Source organism: Eublepharis macularius, chromosome 9 (genome assembly GCF_028583425.1).
Source record: "Eublepharis macularius isolate TG4126 chromosome 9, MPM_Emac_v1.0, whole genome shotgun sequence".
NCBI classification, from domain to species: domain Eukaryota; kingdom Metazoa; phylum Chordata; class Lepidosauria; order Squamata; family Eublepharidae; genus Eublepharis; species Eublepharis macularius.
In genome coordinates this window covers 94,434,826-94,449,469 of record NC_072798.1, presented here as the reverse complement: position 1 = coordinate 94,449,469, position 14,644 = coordinate 94,434,826, and the positions used below count along the sequence as shown (strand labels likewise).

General features: G+C 44.5%; 1 protein-coding gene across 2 annotated transcripts in view; it reads left to right on the top strand.

Moving 5' to 3' along the window:
• ERGIC2 (ERGIC and golgi 2) overlaps positions 1-14,403 on the top strand; it is a 40,352-nt gene extending 25,949 nt beyond the window's left edge. For both annotated transcript variants that reach the window (XM_054989222.1, XM_054989223.1), the window contains 7 exons: positions 309-404; positions 2,501-2,556; positions 5,091-5,189; positions 6,849-6,946; positions 8,529-8,691; positions 11,326-11,405; positions 13,627-14,403. In XM_054989222.1, coding sequence (XP_054845197.1) covers positions 309-404; positions 2,501-2,556; positions 5,091-5,189; positions 6,849-6,946; positions 8,529-8,691; positions 11,326-11,405; positions 13,627-13,692 — 658 coding nt within the window. In that variant the 3' untranslated portion in view covers positions 13,693-14,403. The remainder of the gene's footprint in view (positions 1-308; positions 405-2,500; positions 2,557-5,090; positions 5,190-6,848; positions 6,947-8,528; positions 8,692-11,325; positions 11,406-13,626) is intronic.
• The last annotated feature ends 241 nt before the right edge of the window (positions 14,404-14,644 follow it).

The following is a 14,644-nucleotide window of genomic DNA, read 5'->3' as shown; positions in this document are numbered from 1 at the left end:
GAAAAGTTTGTATTCTTTACCCTTTACATCAGCCCCAGGGTCCTCCTCAGAGCCAAACCCTGTTTTTAGACATTGGGCAGGAATTGTAAAACCTAAAGCTGTCCCAGTTAGGGAAAAACTTTCATTCTTCATATTTCTGCAATTAATCTTGCAGCTTCTTTTACTTCTTTGATGAGCATCTGTAGGCTGAAGTAGACAATGGTAATACATTTCTTCTTAGGATACAAAACATTAAATGTTTGCTTTCTGGGGCTGTTCGCACAGAAGGCCGCCCTCCATAACTATAGCCTGTTCCTTTCTTCAAACAGAGAAGACAACTCGTTGCAGCCGCCAGATGCTTGCAGAATTCACGGGCACCTGTATGTTAATAAAGTGGCAGGAAACTTTCACATAACTGTGGGCAAGTATGTTCATTTTGTTTACTGGAAATTGTTACAAACCAACCCCCCGTTTCTCATCAATGTTTTAGGTATACCATTCTTGGCATCTGACTTGATCTCTCTTCTTTGAGCGACTGCTTATCTAGGTATTCACAGACTCAGCTTTCACTTAAGAGAAACTGATGATCTTTAACTAGACCAACACGTTTTTAACTGCATCAACAACACAATTTATTTATATTACACCAGACTGATTTTTTGTCTGCACAGAGAATAACTCTATTTTGTAAGCGGGAGAAAAGGCCCTGGTGCCATTCACCTGCTGGGGAATCTAGGGTCTCCGTGTTTGGCAACCAGCAGAAGGGTTGAGTGGGGCAAAGATGTAGGGGAGCCTATGCTGTCACTGATGTCAGTAAGTCACTTCTGGGTACAACATGAAAGTGACAATGGGTAGCTTTATGAATTGCTGAAAGCTCTGTGGTAAAACCACAGAGTTTCCAGTGATTCCTAGAGTTACCCATCGTCACTTCCAGGTTGTTCCTGGCAGTGTTTTTATTTTTATTCTTCTCCCTTTGCTGCTGCAATGGCAGCAATCAGCTGGAGGCCAGGCATCCCTAGAAGTATTCCATCATCCAACTACTTCGGCACAGATGAACCAACAACAGGGAATTGCAGAGATGTCAGTTTAATTCCTCTCTTACCTGTAACAACCAACTCATATCCTTGTTAGGCCTGCTGCAACCATGAGGCCCATTCTCCAGTGATCTCCACAACTGGCTTTGTGACTACAGGCTCCAGGCTGGCTTCTGACATGGGTTTTCCTAAGGTCCTTTAGTCACATCTTCAAGCTGCTGCACCTTCTTGGAGGGTTAAGCCTTGAGGTGGTTGACCCGCGTCCCAGGATGGGCTGCCTGCTGAATTCTATTCCTGGGCAGGAATATTTACCTCCCAGGTCTCAGCAAGCTTGTAATTTCTCCCATTTTGGGGGGCCCCAGAACTTGCGGGTTACTCTCCTTCCTAGTTACCCGCCCATGCCAGTCAGCTACTTCTCGCCACCCCCTTTCCCCCTTCTCCTTTTATCCCCCTTCTCCTGGCTGTTCCCAGTTTCTGCCACCATTAGCTTACTCCTGGGGAGACACTTTCTCCCAAGGTTTCCTCTACATCAAAGGAAACCTTTACTCTACAGAGAACTAGTGCTGGCTGTCAGTCCCCCTGTCTCTTCCTTAGCTTCCCTGGCAAGGCCAGCCTTGCTGTTCCCTCTGCCTTGCAACTGTCCTGCTGCCCCCTGTAGGACAGCTGCCCTGACCGCCCCGTTCTCCCCCAGGGTCAGGGCTCTCTGGGGTGTGCAGCGTGGTAGAACTGAATGGTCTTCTGTCATGCTAGCACAATTCCGTTCTAGTTGGGATACGAGAGAGGCATTCCGGCCCCGTTCACAGTCGTCGTTTTCCCTGTTCTTGCTTTTGCATCTCCTGTTTTCTTTTGTATTTCTCTGGGAACATAATAATTTTTTACAAGCTTGTCCCCACCTGGCAGCCATCTCACTGGACACTCTCTTCCGAAGTGAGGTGCTTATCTCTCCTGTCTTGTTTTATCAACCTTTTATTTGTTCTGCCTATTTCATAACCGTGTTTTAGATTTTTAAAAATGACCTTGGGGATTCCCCCCCCCCCCGAATTAAGACTAAAATTAAAAACGGGCGTCTTTCCTGCCTCTGCAGTTGAATTCCCCCTCCTCCTTCCCTTCCCTGCATTTTTTAAAATTGTTCTCCAAAAAGATCCTCCACGTCAGCGCCTGCCCGGAAGCAAGCCACGTGCCCTAACCCGTATGGAGCCCCCTTAAAATGGCTGCATTTATATTACAGAGTGACGCCAGAGAGCCGTTCTGGCTTGCATTCTGGGTTCTAGACCAGGCCCCGTGGTCATCTGAATGGCAGCTTGTATATGTTGAGGAGTTGAATCTCTCTGTTCTGATGCGCAGCTGTAAGCATTTTTGAAAGAGGGGAAGTGGTATTGCAAAGAATCGTTGTCTTGAAACTGGCTGTCTGCTCTGAAAATTTGTAAACTGTCTATTTCACAGCATTCTTTGGTTCTGAAACTCTGTTCTCTCCCTCTTCTCCTCAGAGCAATTCCCCATCCGAGAGGCCACGCACATTTGGCAGCCCTTGTGAGCCATGACTGTAAGCCTTCCTTGTTATCTTGCAAAGAGACATTGTTAGCAATGAGCTCTTCTGGGCTTATTAATAGTAGCAAGAAATGTTGCACTCCGTTGAAGTGCTCTCAGTGTTGCGTGCAAAAAGAATACCTCACATTCAGAGACCTACAACCAAAGCTAGTGTTTTGGAGTTGAGTGGTGGGGTCATAATCCTCTTTCCCTTGTGCTTTCTCTCTGGCCCCCTTTGTTAAGTTTTGGTGTTAAGAATGGCAGGTCAAAATGAAACTAATGTGCTCCTAAACCCGTTTTTGACACTGATCATGTTCGACACTAAAATTGAGGAGAACATGAGAAAAAGTATGGGAAAGCTTTCAGTTATTTAATAATAATAACAACAACAACAACATTTGATTTATATACCGCCATTCAGGGCAACTTAACGCCCACTCAAGGTGGTTTACAAAGTGCATTATTATTCTCCTCACCACAATCACCCTGTGAGGTGGGTGGGGCTGAGAGAGCTCTGAAAGAGCTGTGACTGACTCAAGGTCACCCAGCTGGCTTCAGGTGGAAGAGTGGGGAATCAAACCCGGCTCTCCAGATTAGAGTCCCGGCACTCTTAACCACTACGCCAAAATGGCTCTGTTGTCAAACTGGCTCTCACAGCGTTTGTAAGCCACTTCTCCCAAAACTGTCCAAATGTCCAAAAATGTCTTATAAGAAAACTAAGAAGTAAATATATACACTAGTGCATGCAAACCAATAAAAAACAATAAACATCAGTAAAACCAACATTGGAAGCTACAACAGCATGAAATCATATTCAAAGAATTCAGCAAGCAGTCCATAACATTAATTAAGACAATTTAGCTGCAGTTGTATTGTCGAAGGCTTTCACGGCCGGAGAACAATGGTTGTTGTGGGTTTTCCGGGCTGTATTGCCGTGGTCTTGGCATTGTAGTTCCTGACGTTTCGCCAGCAGCTGTGGCTGGCATCTTCAGAGGTGTAGCACCAAAAGACAGAGATCTCTCAGTGTCCAGTGTGGAAAAGATGTTGGCAGGTCATTTATATCTACTCAGGAGGGGTGGGGTTGAGCTGAGTCATCCTGTAAGAGTTTCCCAGGGTGTGGAATGCTAATGGTGGGAGGCTTCACTGTATCCGGAGGAGGTTCTTTTGCATATTGCAAGCACCAATCCATATGCTAAAGAACCTCCTCTGGATACAGTGAAGCCTCCCGCCATTAGCATTCCACACCCTGGGAAACTCTTACAGGAGGACTCAGCTCAACCCCACCCCTCCTGAGTAGATATAAATGACCTGCCAACATCTTTTCCACACTGTGACACTGAGAGATCCCTGTCTTTTGGTGCTACACCTCTGAAGATGCCAGCCAGAGCTGCTGGCGAAACGTCAGGAACTACAATGCCAAGACCATGGCAATACAGCCCGGAAAACCCACAACAACCTTAGCTGCAATTGTTTAAGCAGCAAGGACAAGAGGCAAAGACCAAGATACATAAGCAACAAAATGCTAGTGCATATTTAAGGTTTTTCCTGGTGGCTACGGAATTTTATGTTGAACCTGAGATGCTACCACAGAGAGAGCCTTATTTAGGATAATTAATCCCCTTTCCACAAAAGGGCCTGTAGCATACACTGGGGCTACAGGTACCTATTTCCTAATCCTGGTTTTCAGTTGTAGGTCTGAACTGTGCCATAAAACATTATGAAGCATGATAGTGCAGTTTTATCCAATTATTCGAGTGTTCTAAGAAGGGCAGTAGACCTTTGAGAGTACACAACCCATTCTATAAAGACCAACATTTTCACAGGCGCAACAACACCACAACAACATTTGATTTATATACTGCCTTTCAGGACCACTTCATGTCACACTCAGAGCAGGTTACAAAGCCTATTATTCTCCTCTCGACAATCACCCTGTGAGGTGGGTGGGGCTGAGAGAGCTCTGAGAGAGCTGTGACTGACCCAAGGTCACCCAGCTGGCTTCAAGAGGAGGAGTGGGGAATCAAACTCAGTTCTCCGGATTAGAGTCCCACACACTTAACCACTACACCAAACTGGCTCTCAAACTGGCACTTCTTCCTTCGTTAGAGACTGAACACATTTCTTGTCATAGATCCAGAGGAGTTAGCCATGTTAGTCTGTAGTCGCAAAATAGTAAAGAGTCCAATAGCACCTTTAAGACTAACCAACTTTATTGTAGCATAAGTTGGTTAGTCTTAAAAATGCTACTGAACTCTTTACTATTTTGCACACATTTCTGAACTTCTTTTAAAAGTACAGCTAATAACAGAAATCTTGCTGGCTTGTAATGAACTATTAAAACTCTGTTGGTTTAGTAAAGTACCAATGCAAACTTGATCAGTTCTACCCTTCTAAGTCCATTGAAGTCAGTGTGTTTATAAGGGTCTAATTCTGCTTAGAATTGCACTGTGCAACTCCTGATTTGTGTCCTTACGTTGTGACGGAACTATAGCTGTCTTGACTACACCTAGCATTAATTCTGTGACTTTCCCCCCATGTTTTGTCTTTCAGCATACAACTTCTCCCATAGGATAGATCATTTGTCTTTTGGAGAGCTGATCCCAGGCATTATTAATCCTTTAGATGGTACAGAAAAGATTGCATCAGATTGTAAGTATTTCCCGCTAGAGAGGAGGCAAGTGTCTCACGTGTTGTAAGTGGAAGTGCACATTCAGTTTGTTCTAGCATGGGGTGTGTGTGCATTTTTCAAATGTGTTACGAATATCTCCAGGCCTGCCTGCTTCATTTTTGCAGAAGGTCTTCTTCCAGCCCTGCCCCATAAATGACCTGCAGTGTGCCTCCCCGCCAGGCTCACAGGCCCCGCTCTGGCTTTGGGTGGAAAGTCTGCCGGGTGCTCAAGCCCCACCCCATCCAAGGAGGGTGCGCTTACCTCCTCACTGGCCAGCTCCACCTTGGTCTTGTGTGGCAACCAAAGGACATTTCCTTATACCTCTGTGCCCACAGCAGCACTCGCTGTTATCCCCAGGGATGCTCTTTGGCGGTCTTTAGAGTTCTTCCTCCTTTCTTGCTGCTTTCTAGCTAAAGGGTGTCACAAGAGAAACAAACCTGAGCTGCCTGGCTCAATTCTCCACCACTCGGGGCAAACGTTCAGCCTCGCAGACATTCCCTGACTACCCCTATGGCTGATCTCTTCCTCTTTTATACAGGTGCCTCTAACTGCAGCTCCCCGATTGGTGCTTTGCGGCAGCACTTGTCAGTGAGAGTAGGTCTGATGTCTGTTGGGGGGCTCTAGACCACGCTGTACTATGTGCAGCTTTACATAAAGCATCACAGCCTTTTGCTAAGATCTGACCAATTCAGAAAGCAATTCTTTATTATTACATATTTAAAAACAAAGCCATTAGAACAAGCTGCTAAAAAACAAGCAGATGCCACTAAAATATCGGTACTTTGCTTTTGTCCCAAAAAACCCCCAAAATAGCTTTATATATGGCAACCTCACAGAGTTTTCAAGGCAAGAGGTAGTTCGCCGTTGCCTGCCCATGTATAGCCCCCCTGGACTTCCTTGGTGGTCTCCCATCCAAGTTCTAGCCAGGGCCAGCCCTGCTTAGCTTCCAGTAGCTGATGTGATCAGGCTGGCCTGGGTTATCAAGGTGGGGGTCTAAAATGTATACATTTTATTTATAAAAATGTAAATAAACTGACCCAAACAACACATTTTTCTTGTACTGGATTTGTGAACCATGGGCCTAGAGCCAAAGGGCAAAAGTCCTTTGGCTCTTGCTCTCCGCCTGGCACCCAAAGGTTTGGCGCCTCCGGCCGCACCTAAGTTTTATACCTGCAACAGAAAGGGGAAAGCAAACCCTCAGCCAAGAGGATGCAGCGGGCAGAACTGTCCTTCCCTGTCCCTCTCAACTTGCAGACGTGTTGTGGTTTTAAGTATATAGCAAATGTTGCTGCGAACACTGCAGATTTTAAGGACGTTGTTGAAAATACAAAGCTGTGAAGCCACCAAAAGACGTGGCCTTGAGAGCAGCTTCTGCTTCTCTCCTTCTGCCGAGGTCATTGGGTGCGCCCTGCTCTTGAGCATACAGAATGGAAGCCCCGTCACTTCTAGTTCATAGATAAGTAGGGCTGCGTCTTGTTGACCAGCTTCAGGGAAATTATATCATGTTCCGCATTTTTCTTCCCCGGGAGGGAACTAACGCTTTTGGAACCGCCAGATGTGCCAAATCTATCAACTTGCCATCCAGCTGCCTCTTTTTGTTCAGTCTTGATTTAATTACCACCTTTTTCTTTTGTCTTCAGACAACCACATGTTCCAGTACTTCATCACAGTTGTGCCAACAAAACTTCATACTTCTAAAATTTCGTCAGAAACTCATCAGTTCTCAGTGACAGAAAGGGTAAGGCTGCAGTCAAGGACTCCCGGAGGATGGCCTGTCAACTCGCTGTTTTCCGCCACCCTACCCACCCACCCACCCACCCCCATTTTTGTTTTGTATTACAAACCAAAAGAAAAGAGCAGGGTAGAGAGAAAATAGTTTACCGTTCCAAACTTGGATGTTTCCATGCTTGAGTTTTCTTATATCATGCTCTGTGTATCATTTCCATGTGGATGTTTTTGTGTGTTTGATCTCCTTGCTCCATAGGCTGCACAGCTTTGTTCCTTTCCCTCTCCCTGTCAATCATTTTCTGTTCCCAGTTCCTCTTTCCTAGAATATCTCTGGAGTTTTCTGTATCTTCCTGCCGAGGCTGTGCCAGTAGAAGGGTAGAATGTTCAGCATTTCCCTAATAGGGTAAAAAACAGACATCCTTAAACCCATGTGGGTCCGTGTGTCAGATGCGCCCTGCTTATCTGCCATCTATGCTTGCATATTTCGTATTGTAGTCTGGGCCTTTGAGAACGTATAAACTATCTGTGTAACTGTCTGACTGTGTAGCTGCGAGCTGCTTATCTCGCAGGTGGTTGCTTTCACTTTCTTGGCTGGCATCGGAAAGCGTCCTTAAGATGCCAGCCTGAGCCATAACTCCCAGAGACAAGTAACGAGCTCATCCTTCTCTATCCACCCCCCCCTCCTTCTATGGCCTGCTCACCTAAACAGTCCTGATCCCAGGGCGGGAACTTCACCCTGTAACCAGGGCTTTTTTTCAGGGGGAACACGGGGGAACAGAGTTCCGGAACCTCTTGAAAATGGTCACATGACTAGTGGCCCCGCCCCCTGATCTCCAGACAGAGGGGAGTTTAGATTGCTCCGGTGCGGAGGGCAATCTCAACTCCGCTCTGTCTGGAGATCAGGGGGCGGGGCCACCAGCCATGTGACCATCTTCTCCGAGGGCAACCCACTGAGTTCCACCACCTCTTTTCCCAGAAAAAAAGCCCTGCCTGTAACTAGCATTGCTTTTCTCCCTTACATCACTTCTGCCAATGTAGCTGTCTGAGTGCCCTGATACTGATGGATCTCTAATAAAGAAACTTTAACTGGACTCTTGAAGTGTCTGCAGGGAAGTAACTGGGGGCTCTCACTGGCAGAGCCTGACACCATGTCCTTCCAAACATCTCATCCCCTGAGGGGCGAGCAGAAATCCCCATATACCTCCCACACAATTTAAAATGTTACACACTGGCAATTATTTACACAGACCCTCCTACCATATAAACTTGGGCAGACCCGCAAAATAAACATCTAAAGTGACTTTAAGATCAATCACATGACAAAATATAATGCTAAAAAATACTTCAAACACATTTTTGCTGAATATTCAGTTCCAAAAAAGTGTACCAGTTTTTGATGAATAGATTTGTATTTTCCCTTTTGTTAAACCTTATCACACACAGATGTTTATCACCAGTAATGTATTCCACTCTCTCTTTAACCATTCCTAAGAAGATGGAGTTTTCCAATTCGAAACCCTTACTTTTGATTGTGTTTGATCCCATGTCACAAGATTGTGTCTGATTTCTCCTTTCTGCCTGTTTCTCTCTAGGAGAGGGTGATCAACCATGCAGCCGGCAGCCACGGAGTGTCAGGGATTTTCATGAAATACGACATCAGTTCACTGATGGTGACCGTGACGGAAGAGCACATGCCCTTCTGGCAGTTCTTGGTGAGACTTTGCGGTATCATCGGAGGAATCTTCTCTACTACAGGTAATAGATTAGATGATGCTGCCACCTAAGCAGGTGCCGGAGCAACAGAAATATGGAAGTAAAACAAGTTGCATACTAAAGAAAGGCAGAGAAGATGGTTTTATATTTATAGTCTGCCTGAGAGTCTCTCTACACGAGATGCCTTGATGTATGTTCGTCAGGTGTAGGGAGATGCAATGTTAGCTGGGAACTGTAGTTTAAAAAGACAGGCGAAGATGGTTCCTTGGAGGGTTTGTTAATTTCATCTTTACCTCCTGGAAGACTCTGTCAATTTCACCTCTCCAGTCTAAAACTGTGTGGGATCACAGCCAGAGGGCAGTGAGGAATGGTCATGGGCTGGAGCTGCCTTCCAGAGCCGGGCTTGGACCTGGAGAGGTTCTAATGGACTGAAGTTTCCCTTCTGGTGTCACAGCCCCTTCATACAGCTCCAGTGTATAGCAGAGCCTTTGCCCTGCCGTTGGCTCAGTCTTTTTAAACTACCCTTCCCAGCTAACATTGCATCTCCCGACACATGTTCTTCACATGTCAGATGTCTCGTGTAGAGAGAGTCTTAGTCACTGAGATAAGAGGTGGATTGTATAATTCAATGCAGTCAACAAGATGAAACATCTAATAAGCATGTGATAGCACTAGAATGACAGAACTCTGAAGCAAAGCATAAAGTATTAGACATGATACGTTACGCAGGGCAAAAAATGGTATTATGTAAGGTAGTCCCATTCCCTTTATTAAAACATCTTCCTGAATCATTCCATTATAATAATATATTCCATTATAATACTTTTATAACAATGTTCTCCTGAGCTATTCTGTTTTACATGGTTTGCGGAATGACGGAAATGTGTGGAAGCCGTCCTGACCTCTCAGGCAGGGTCTGCAGGTTGACTTCAAGGGCAGGACCATGTAGAATATATTAGAGTAGTCTAGTCTTGATTTTACTGAGGTGTGGATCCAGAGGCCTAGATCAGCTGAGTCACGGTCGAGGAGGCCATCTTCCAGGCTAAACACAATTTGAAGAAAATGGGGTTTTTTTGGAGCTGCATTAACTTGCTTATCCAACAGTAATGGTGGATCCACTATATCCTCTAAGCTCTTAACCAAGGCATCAAGGGTCAGCTCATATCCCACATATTTTTTTTTCCATTCAAGCCAAAGCAACTAAGAATAAAATAGAACCTCAGACGTATCCCCGTAGGCCTTTGCAAGGATGCCCATGCCATCGGTGAGATGTTCGTGTGTAACCCAGAGATCCTGGTTGTTCATGCCTCTTCCTTGGCTCGTGCCTTTGTAGAGCCCTTAGACTGTGGTCTCATTGGAGCAGCAGTCTGTCTTTTCTTGGATCACTCTGTGTATTGCAGACACTATATAAAATTGAGAGGCTTGAGCAGTGGAGTTCTGTGTCTGTGAGGTAGTGGTTTTAGCGCATTGCTTACTAAGTGGAGGTTCATTGATCCGGGGGTGCAGCAGTTGCCTGATATGTGGGCTTCCACTTGTGGATGCATTATCAGCACACAGAAGACAGGCCCGCCTTTTACCTTCTTTAGAGTATATAAAAGGTCTAGTGCAACAGCCCTCTTTCCTCTTTTTGCTCTTTGATCTGCCTGTCTTCCATGACATGAGCAAGAGAGATTTCTGCTAAGCAAGACGTTTGAGCAAAAAAAGCATTCACACGCAGAGCCTGGGGTTTTACTTTTCATTTCTTGTCCTTGGGGTTGGACAACATGTTTCTATTTCCTAGCATTGTGGTTACCATCTAATGGGGGGGAAGTCAAATCCTCCCCGACCATGGAAGAGCTTGAGGACTTTCTAAGGGCCACTTGACACGCTCTTGTCAGCTTTAGAGATGTATACCCAAATGTATTAAGTTGCTGTAGCATAGTGCTTAGTCAGCTGTCTGCTGGGAGTGGGCTGGGCACTAATCTGTCAAGAAGGGCTATATATAAGCACACTTGTTGTTGTTGTTGTTACACTTGAAAATGTAGAGTGTGAATATGACACATCCATCATTCAGACATTTAGTTGGATTTTTTTTGTCTATTTTCTGGCAACGACTGGTTTATAATTTGTTTTTAAATCGTGTGAGTTTGCATTGTGTGTTTAGCCAGTGTGGGAGCCAGTTTGGTGTAGTGGTTAAGAGCACGGGATTCTAATCTGGAGAACCGGGTTTGATGCCCCACTCCTTTGCTTGAAGCCAGCTGGGAGACCTTGGGTCAGTCACAGCTCTCTTGGAGCTCTCTCTGCCCACCCACCTCACAGGGTGATTGTTGTTGTGGGGATGATAATGGCATACTTTGTAAACTGCTCTGAGTGGGCGTTAAGTTATACTGAAGGATGGTATATAAAACAAATGTTGTTGTTATAGCTATCATTGTTGATCACCCTGAGTTCTTCATGGGAGAAAGGCGGGCTAAAAAGGTCATAAATACAATTATACTCATTGGTAAATTGGGATAGGTTTTTATTCCAGGTTGAACGTATACTGTTTAGTTTGCCTCTGTATAAGGTGTGGAAAGGATCTCTGTCCTATGATTACAAAGCTCTATCGAGAATAAATATGTAACTATCTCAATTTTTTGAACTGAGAGTTAATGCTGTTGTTTTTTTTCAAACAATCACCCTGTTCTCACATTGCAGGAATTTTACATAGCATTGGAAGATTCATTGTGGAAATCGTCTGCTGTCGCTTCAAATTAGGCTCATCTAAATCTACATCTGTAAGTGTATTCTGTTTAATATCTGTTCATGTTGAAAGATAACGGGCGGATCTTACCCAGTGTAAGCAGGAGGGTTCCCTGCCTCCTCCCTCCCACGGCAGTTTGCCAGGGGCCCTGAAATTGTGCCCCCCCCCCCGAGACATCAGGCTCTTCAGGAATGACACCAGCGCAAGGAAGGAGTCTGCAGCGAGAAGGGGGGGGGATCCGTGAAATTACGCCGCCCCCTTTTCCACCGGCAGAATTCAAAAGAGGGCCAGGAACCATCTTGGTTTTTTGTGGGTTGCGTATTGCGGAGAAAGTTAAGAAAGTGGATCTTAACACGAAGGGCTCCTTCTCTGTTGAAAAATTTCAGTGGGAACATGGTCCACATTTTCCTTAAATAGCGTGAGCCTAGAGTGGCAATGAAGTGCACGAAGGACAATCAGATGCTTCAGTTACTTCCATGTGCTTGGTTGGTTAGCATTCTCCTGCTTTCAAGATTCCAGATTTTAAATGAACTCTGGTTGTTTGGCTGGACCAAGTGGAAAGAGAAGCCTAGAGAACAATGAGTTTATTCGAAAATAGGGCCGCAAGGCAGGTAATAGCAGTAGCCATGGGAAGGAGATAAAAAGCTAGCAGTTCTAATGTACCGTCCAGTCTGGTCATCCTCTAATGCGAGGCCATCTCCGGCGTTCCGGTTTGGAAGCTCCCCCCGCTCCATTCCTGTGCCAGATCGACACATCGGAACAATTCTTACAGGGCAATCTGCACACCCTTGAAGCCAGTTGTAAATCTCTTGTTGAGTCCGGATGCCAAAATCTGCACAACTAAATATTGCCCATTTATGGAAAGGACTGAGAAGCTTCTTAATAGACAGTTAGGTGCTTGATGGATCTTGGAAGGCGGGCTCACTGTTGGTCCAGTATTATTGGCTTAGTATTGTCTTCTCCAGTGGTTTTCAGCCCTGCCCAGAGGATAGCCCAGGCAACTCTGATCTTGTCAGATCTCAAAGGCCAAGAAAATTTCTGGGGTATAAGCTTTCAAGAGTCGAAGCAAATCTGACAAAGGGAGCTTTGACTCCCAAAAACTTATACTCTAATAACAACAACAACAACATTCGGTTTATATACCGCCCTTCAGGATGACTTAATACCCACTCAGAGCAGTTTACAACGTATGTGATTATTATCCCCACAATAACAATCACCCTGTGAGGTGGGTGGGGCTGAGAGAGCTCTGTGACTGAGCCAAGGCCACCCAGCTGGCTTCAAGCAGAGGAGTGGGGCATCAGACCTGGCTCTCCGGATTAGAATCCTGCCGCTCTTAACCACTAGACCAAACTGGCTGTCTAAAAATCCTGTTGGTCTTTAAGGCACTACTGGACTCAAATCATACATATTCTTATATATCGTCAGGTCTGCTACTGATTTCTGTTGAGAACATTTTTGGTAACATTCTCCGATGTCCATCTTGTGCATGCACATTCAACAGTAAGGCCAGCATTTGAAAGCACATGTTCCGACAATCCGAGAACGCACAGGAAACCTTTTGCCAGTGTTCCATCATTTGGAAAATGTTTACAGCAGTATATAAATGTTAAAGAATTCCTTGTTGTTTAAACTTTAATGTCTCACATCCCTGCTCTTTGACCCACCTGAGGGTCCTGACCCACATGTTGAAAAACAAGGGTCGCCTCTGGCCGGCAGGGGCTCTCTGGGGTCTGGGCAAAGAGAGGTCTGCTTCCTCCCTGCTAGTTGAGATGGTCCTTCTAGCTGGAGCTTAAGCCCTTCTGTGTGTCCTGCCTCATAAAGATTCTCATGCAGAAGGATACGGTCAATGGTAGGAAATTAGTGATGTAAAACCAAACAGAAATGTAGATGGTGAAGAAAAACAAAGGAAAAGAAAAGATGTCTATATTGAACCATTTTCAGTTTTCTCTATGGCTCATGCAACATTATTATAAACAGTATGCTTGTAGTCTTACTAATGTAAGTATTTAACCATTTCTATATATCTCTCACTTTAAATTTTCCCAAATTTAAATTGTTTAAATTTTAAATGTTTAAATTTTGTTTAAATTTCCCCAAATCTATCTTCTTATAAATCAAATCCACAAATCATCAGTTCATCTTTTTCTGTTTCACATGGATAGGATTTTAATATTTTCATTAAAATAAAAAAAAATCTTTTAAAAAGAAATGTAGATGGTGATTTCTCTTTCATTTTGATTTTTCTTTAATAGGTCACACATCAAGACGGTCACTTAAACAACCATGTACCTCTCATGACAGACGACGCTCTGCATTAGCACCTTCAGCACAAACTGATTTGCTTTCTTTCTGCCTGAAGCAGAAGACATTTTTATAAAAAAAAAAATGTGCAATATGTTGCAACAGTGCTTGATGGGGGAACAGGAAAAAAAATCAAGCCTTTTTAAAAAAAATCCTATTTGTGTGACATGTCTCTCCTTTCTGAATTCAGACAGAGCCCAAGAAATCAATCTCTTCTTGGAAAGATCGTTGCCTGGATGTGATTAACTGTCAGAGTAGACAGTTGCACAGGAAATGCTGTTGGCCGTTGAAATATCAACACAGGACTGTTTCCCATTTCCTTGCCATATAGACTCCCATGAAAATTAATGTATACAGGAGAGAAGTTTGGAAGAGTGTGTGTTTCCAGCATGCAGCCTGGCAAAGAAAATTAGCAAGACTGGCTTAAAACTGGACGTTTTGTGGTTACGTTTTCAAAAGCAGGCCATAAGATGTATGCTTGTTGCTGTTAGGCATATAGGCACGTAAGTGCTGTGACGGAAGTACGGAAAACCCAGAAAATGGAAAAGGCATGAAGAAGCAAGCCAACTGGAGTACGCTATCGGGAATAGATTGTGTGGGTGAAGTTTGTACATTTAAAAAAAAATAGTTTTAGCATATTTCAAAACAAACCCATTCATATCTAGGGGGAAATAACAGGCTAGGGCAAGGAATACCTTGGTTTGCCTATTAAATCCTCTTGTCGTAAATCCTTCAAGGAAGTAGTAGGCTCTTTCCTAGGAAGCTTTTATGGAAGCATTTGTTGAATTTAAAAGTAATTCTGTCACTTATAGAGTTCCATTTCTAAAGTTTGGAAGTACCTGCCAACGTACTGTAAAGCCACCTCTTTGAGCTCTTCCCCTGATCTGTCTCCCAACCCTCCCTCATCCCAAGTTCTCCTGAAGTTATTGGTGGATTTCTAGGCTTCCTTAAAGTGGAATGACCAAAATT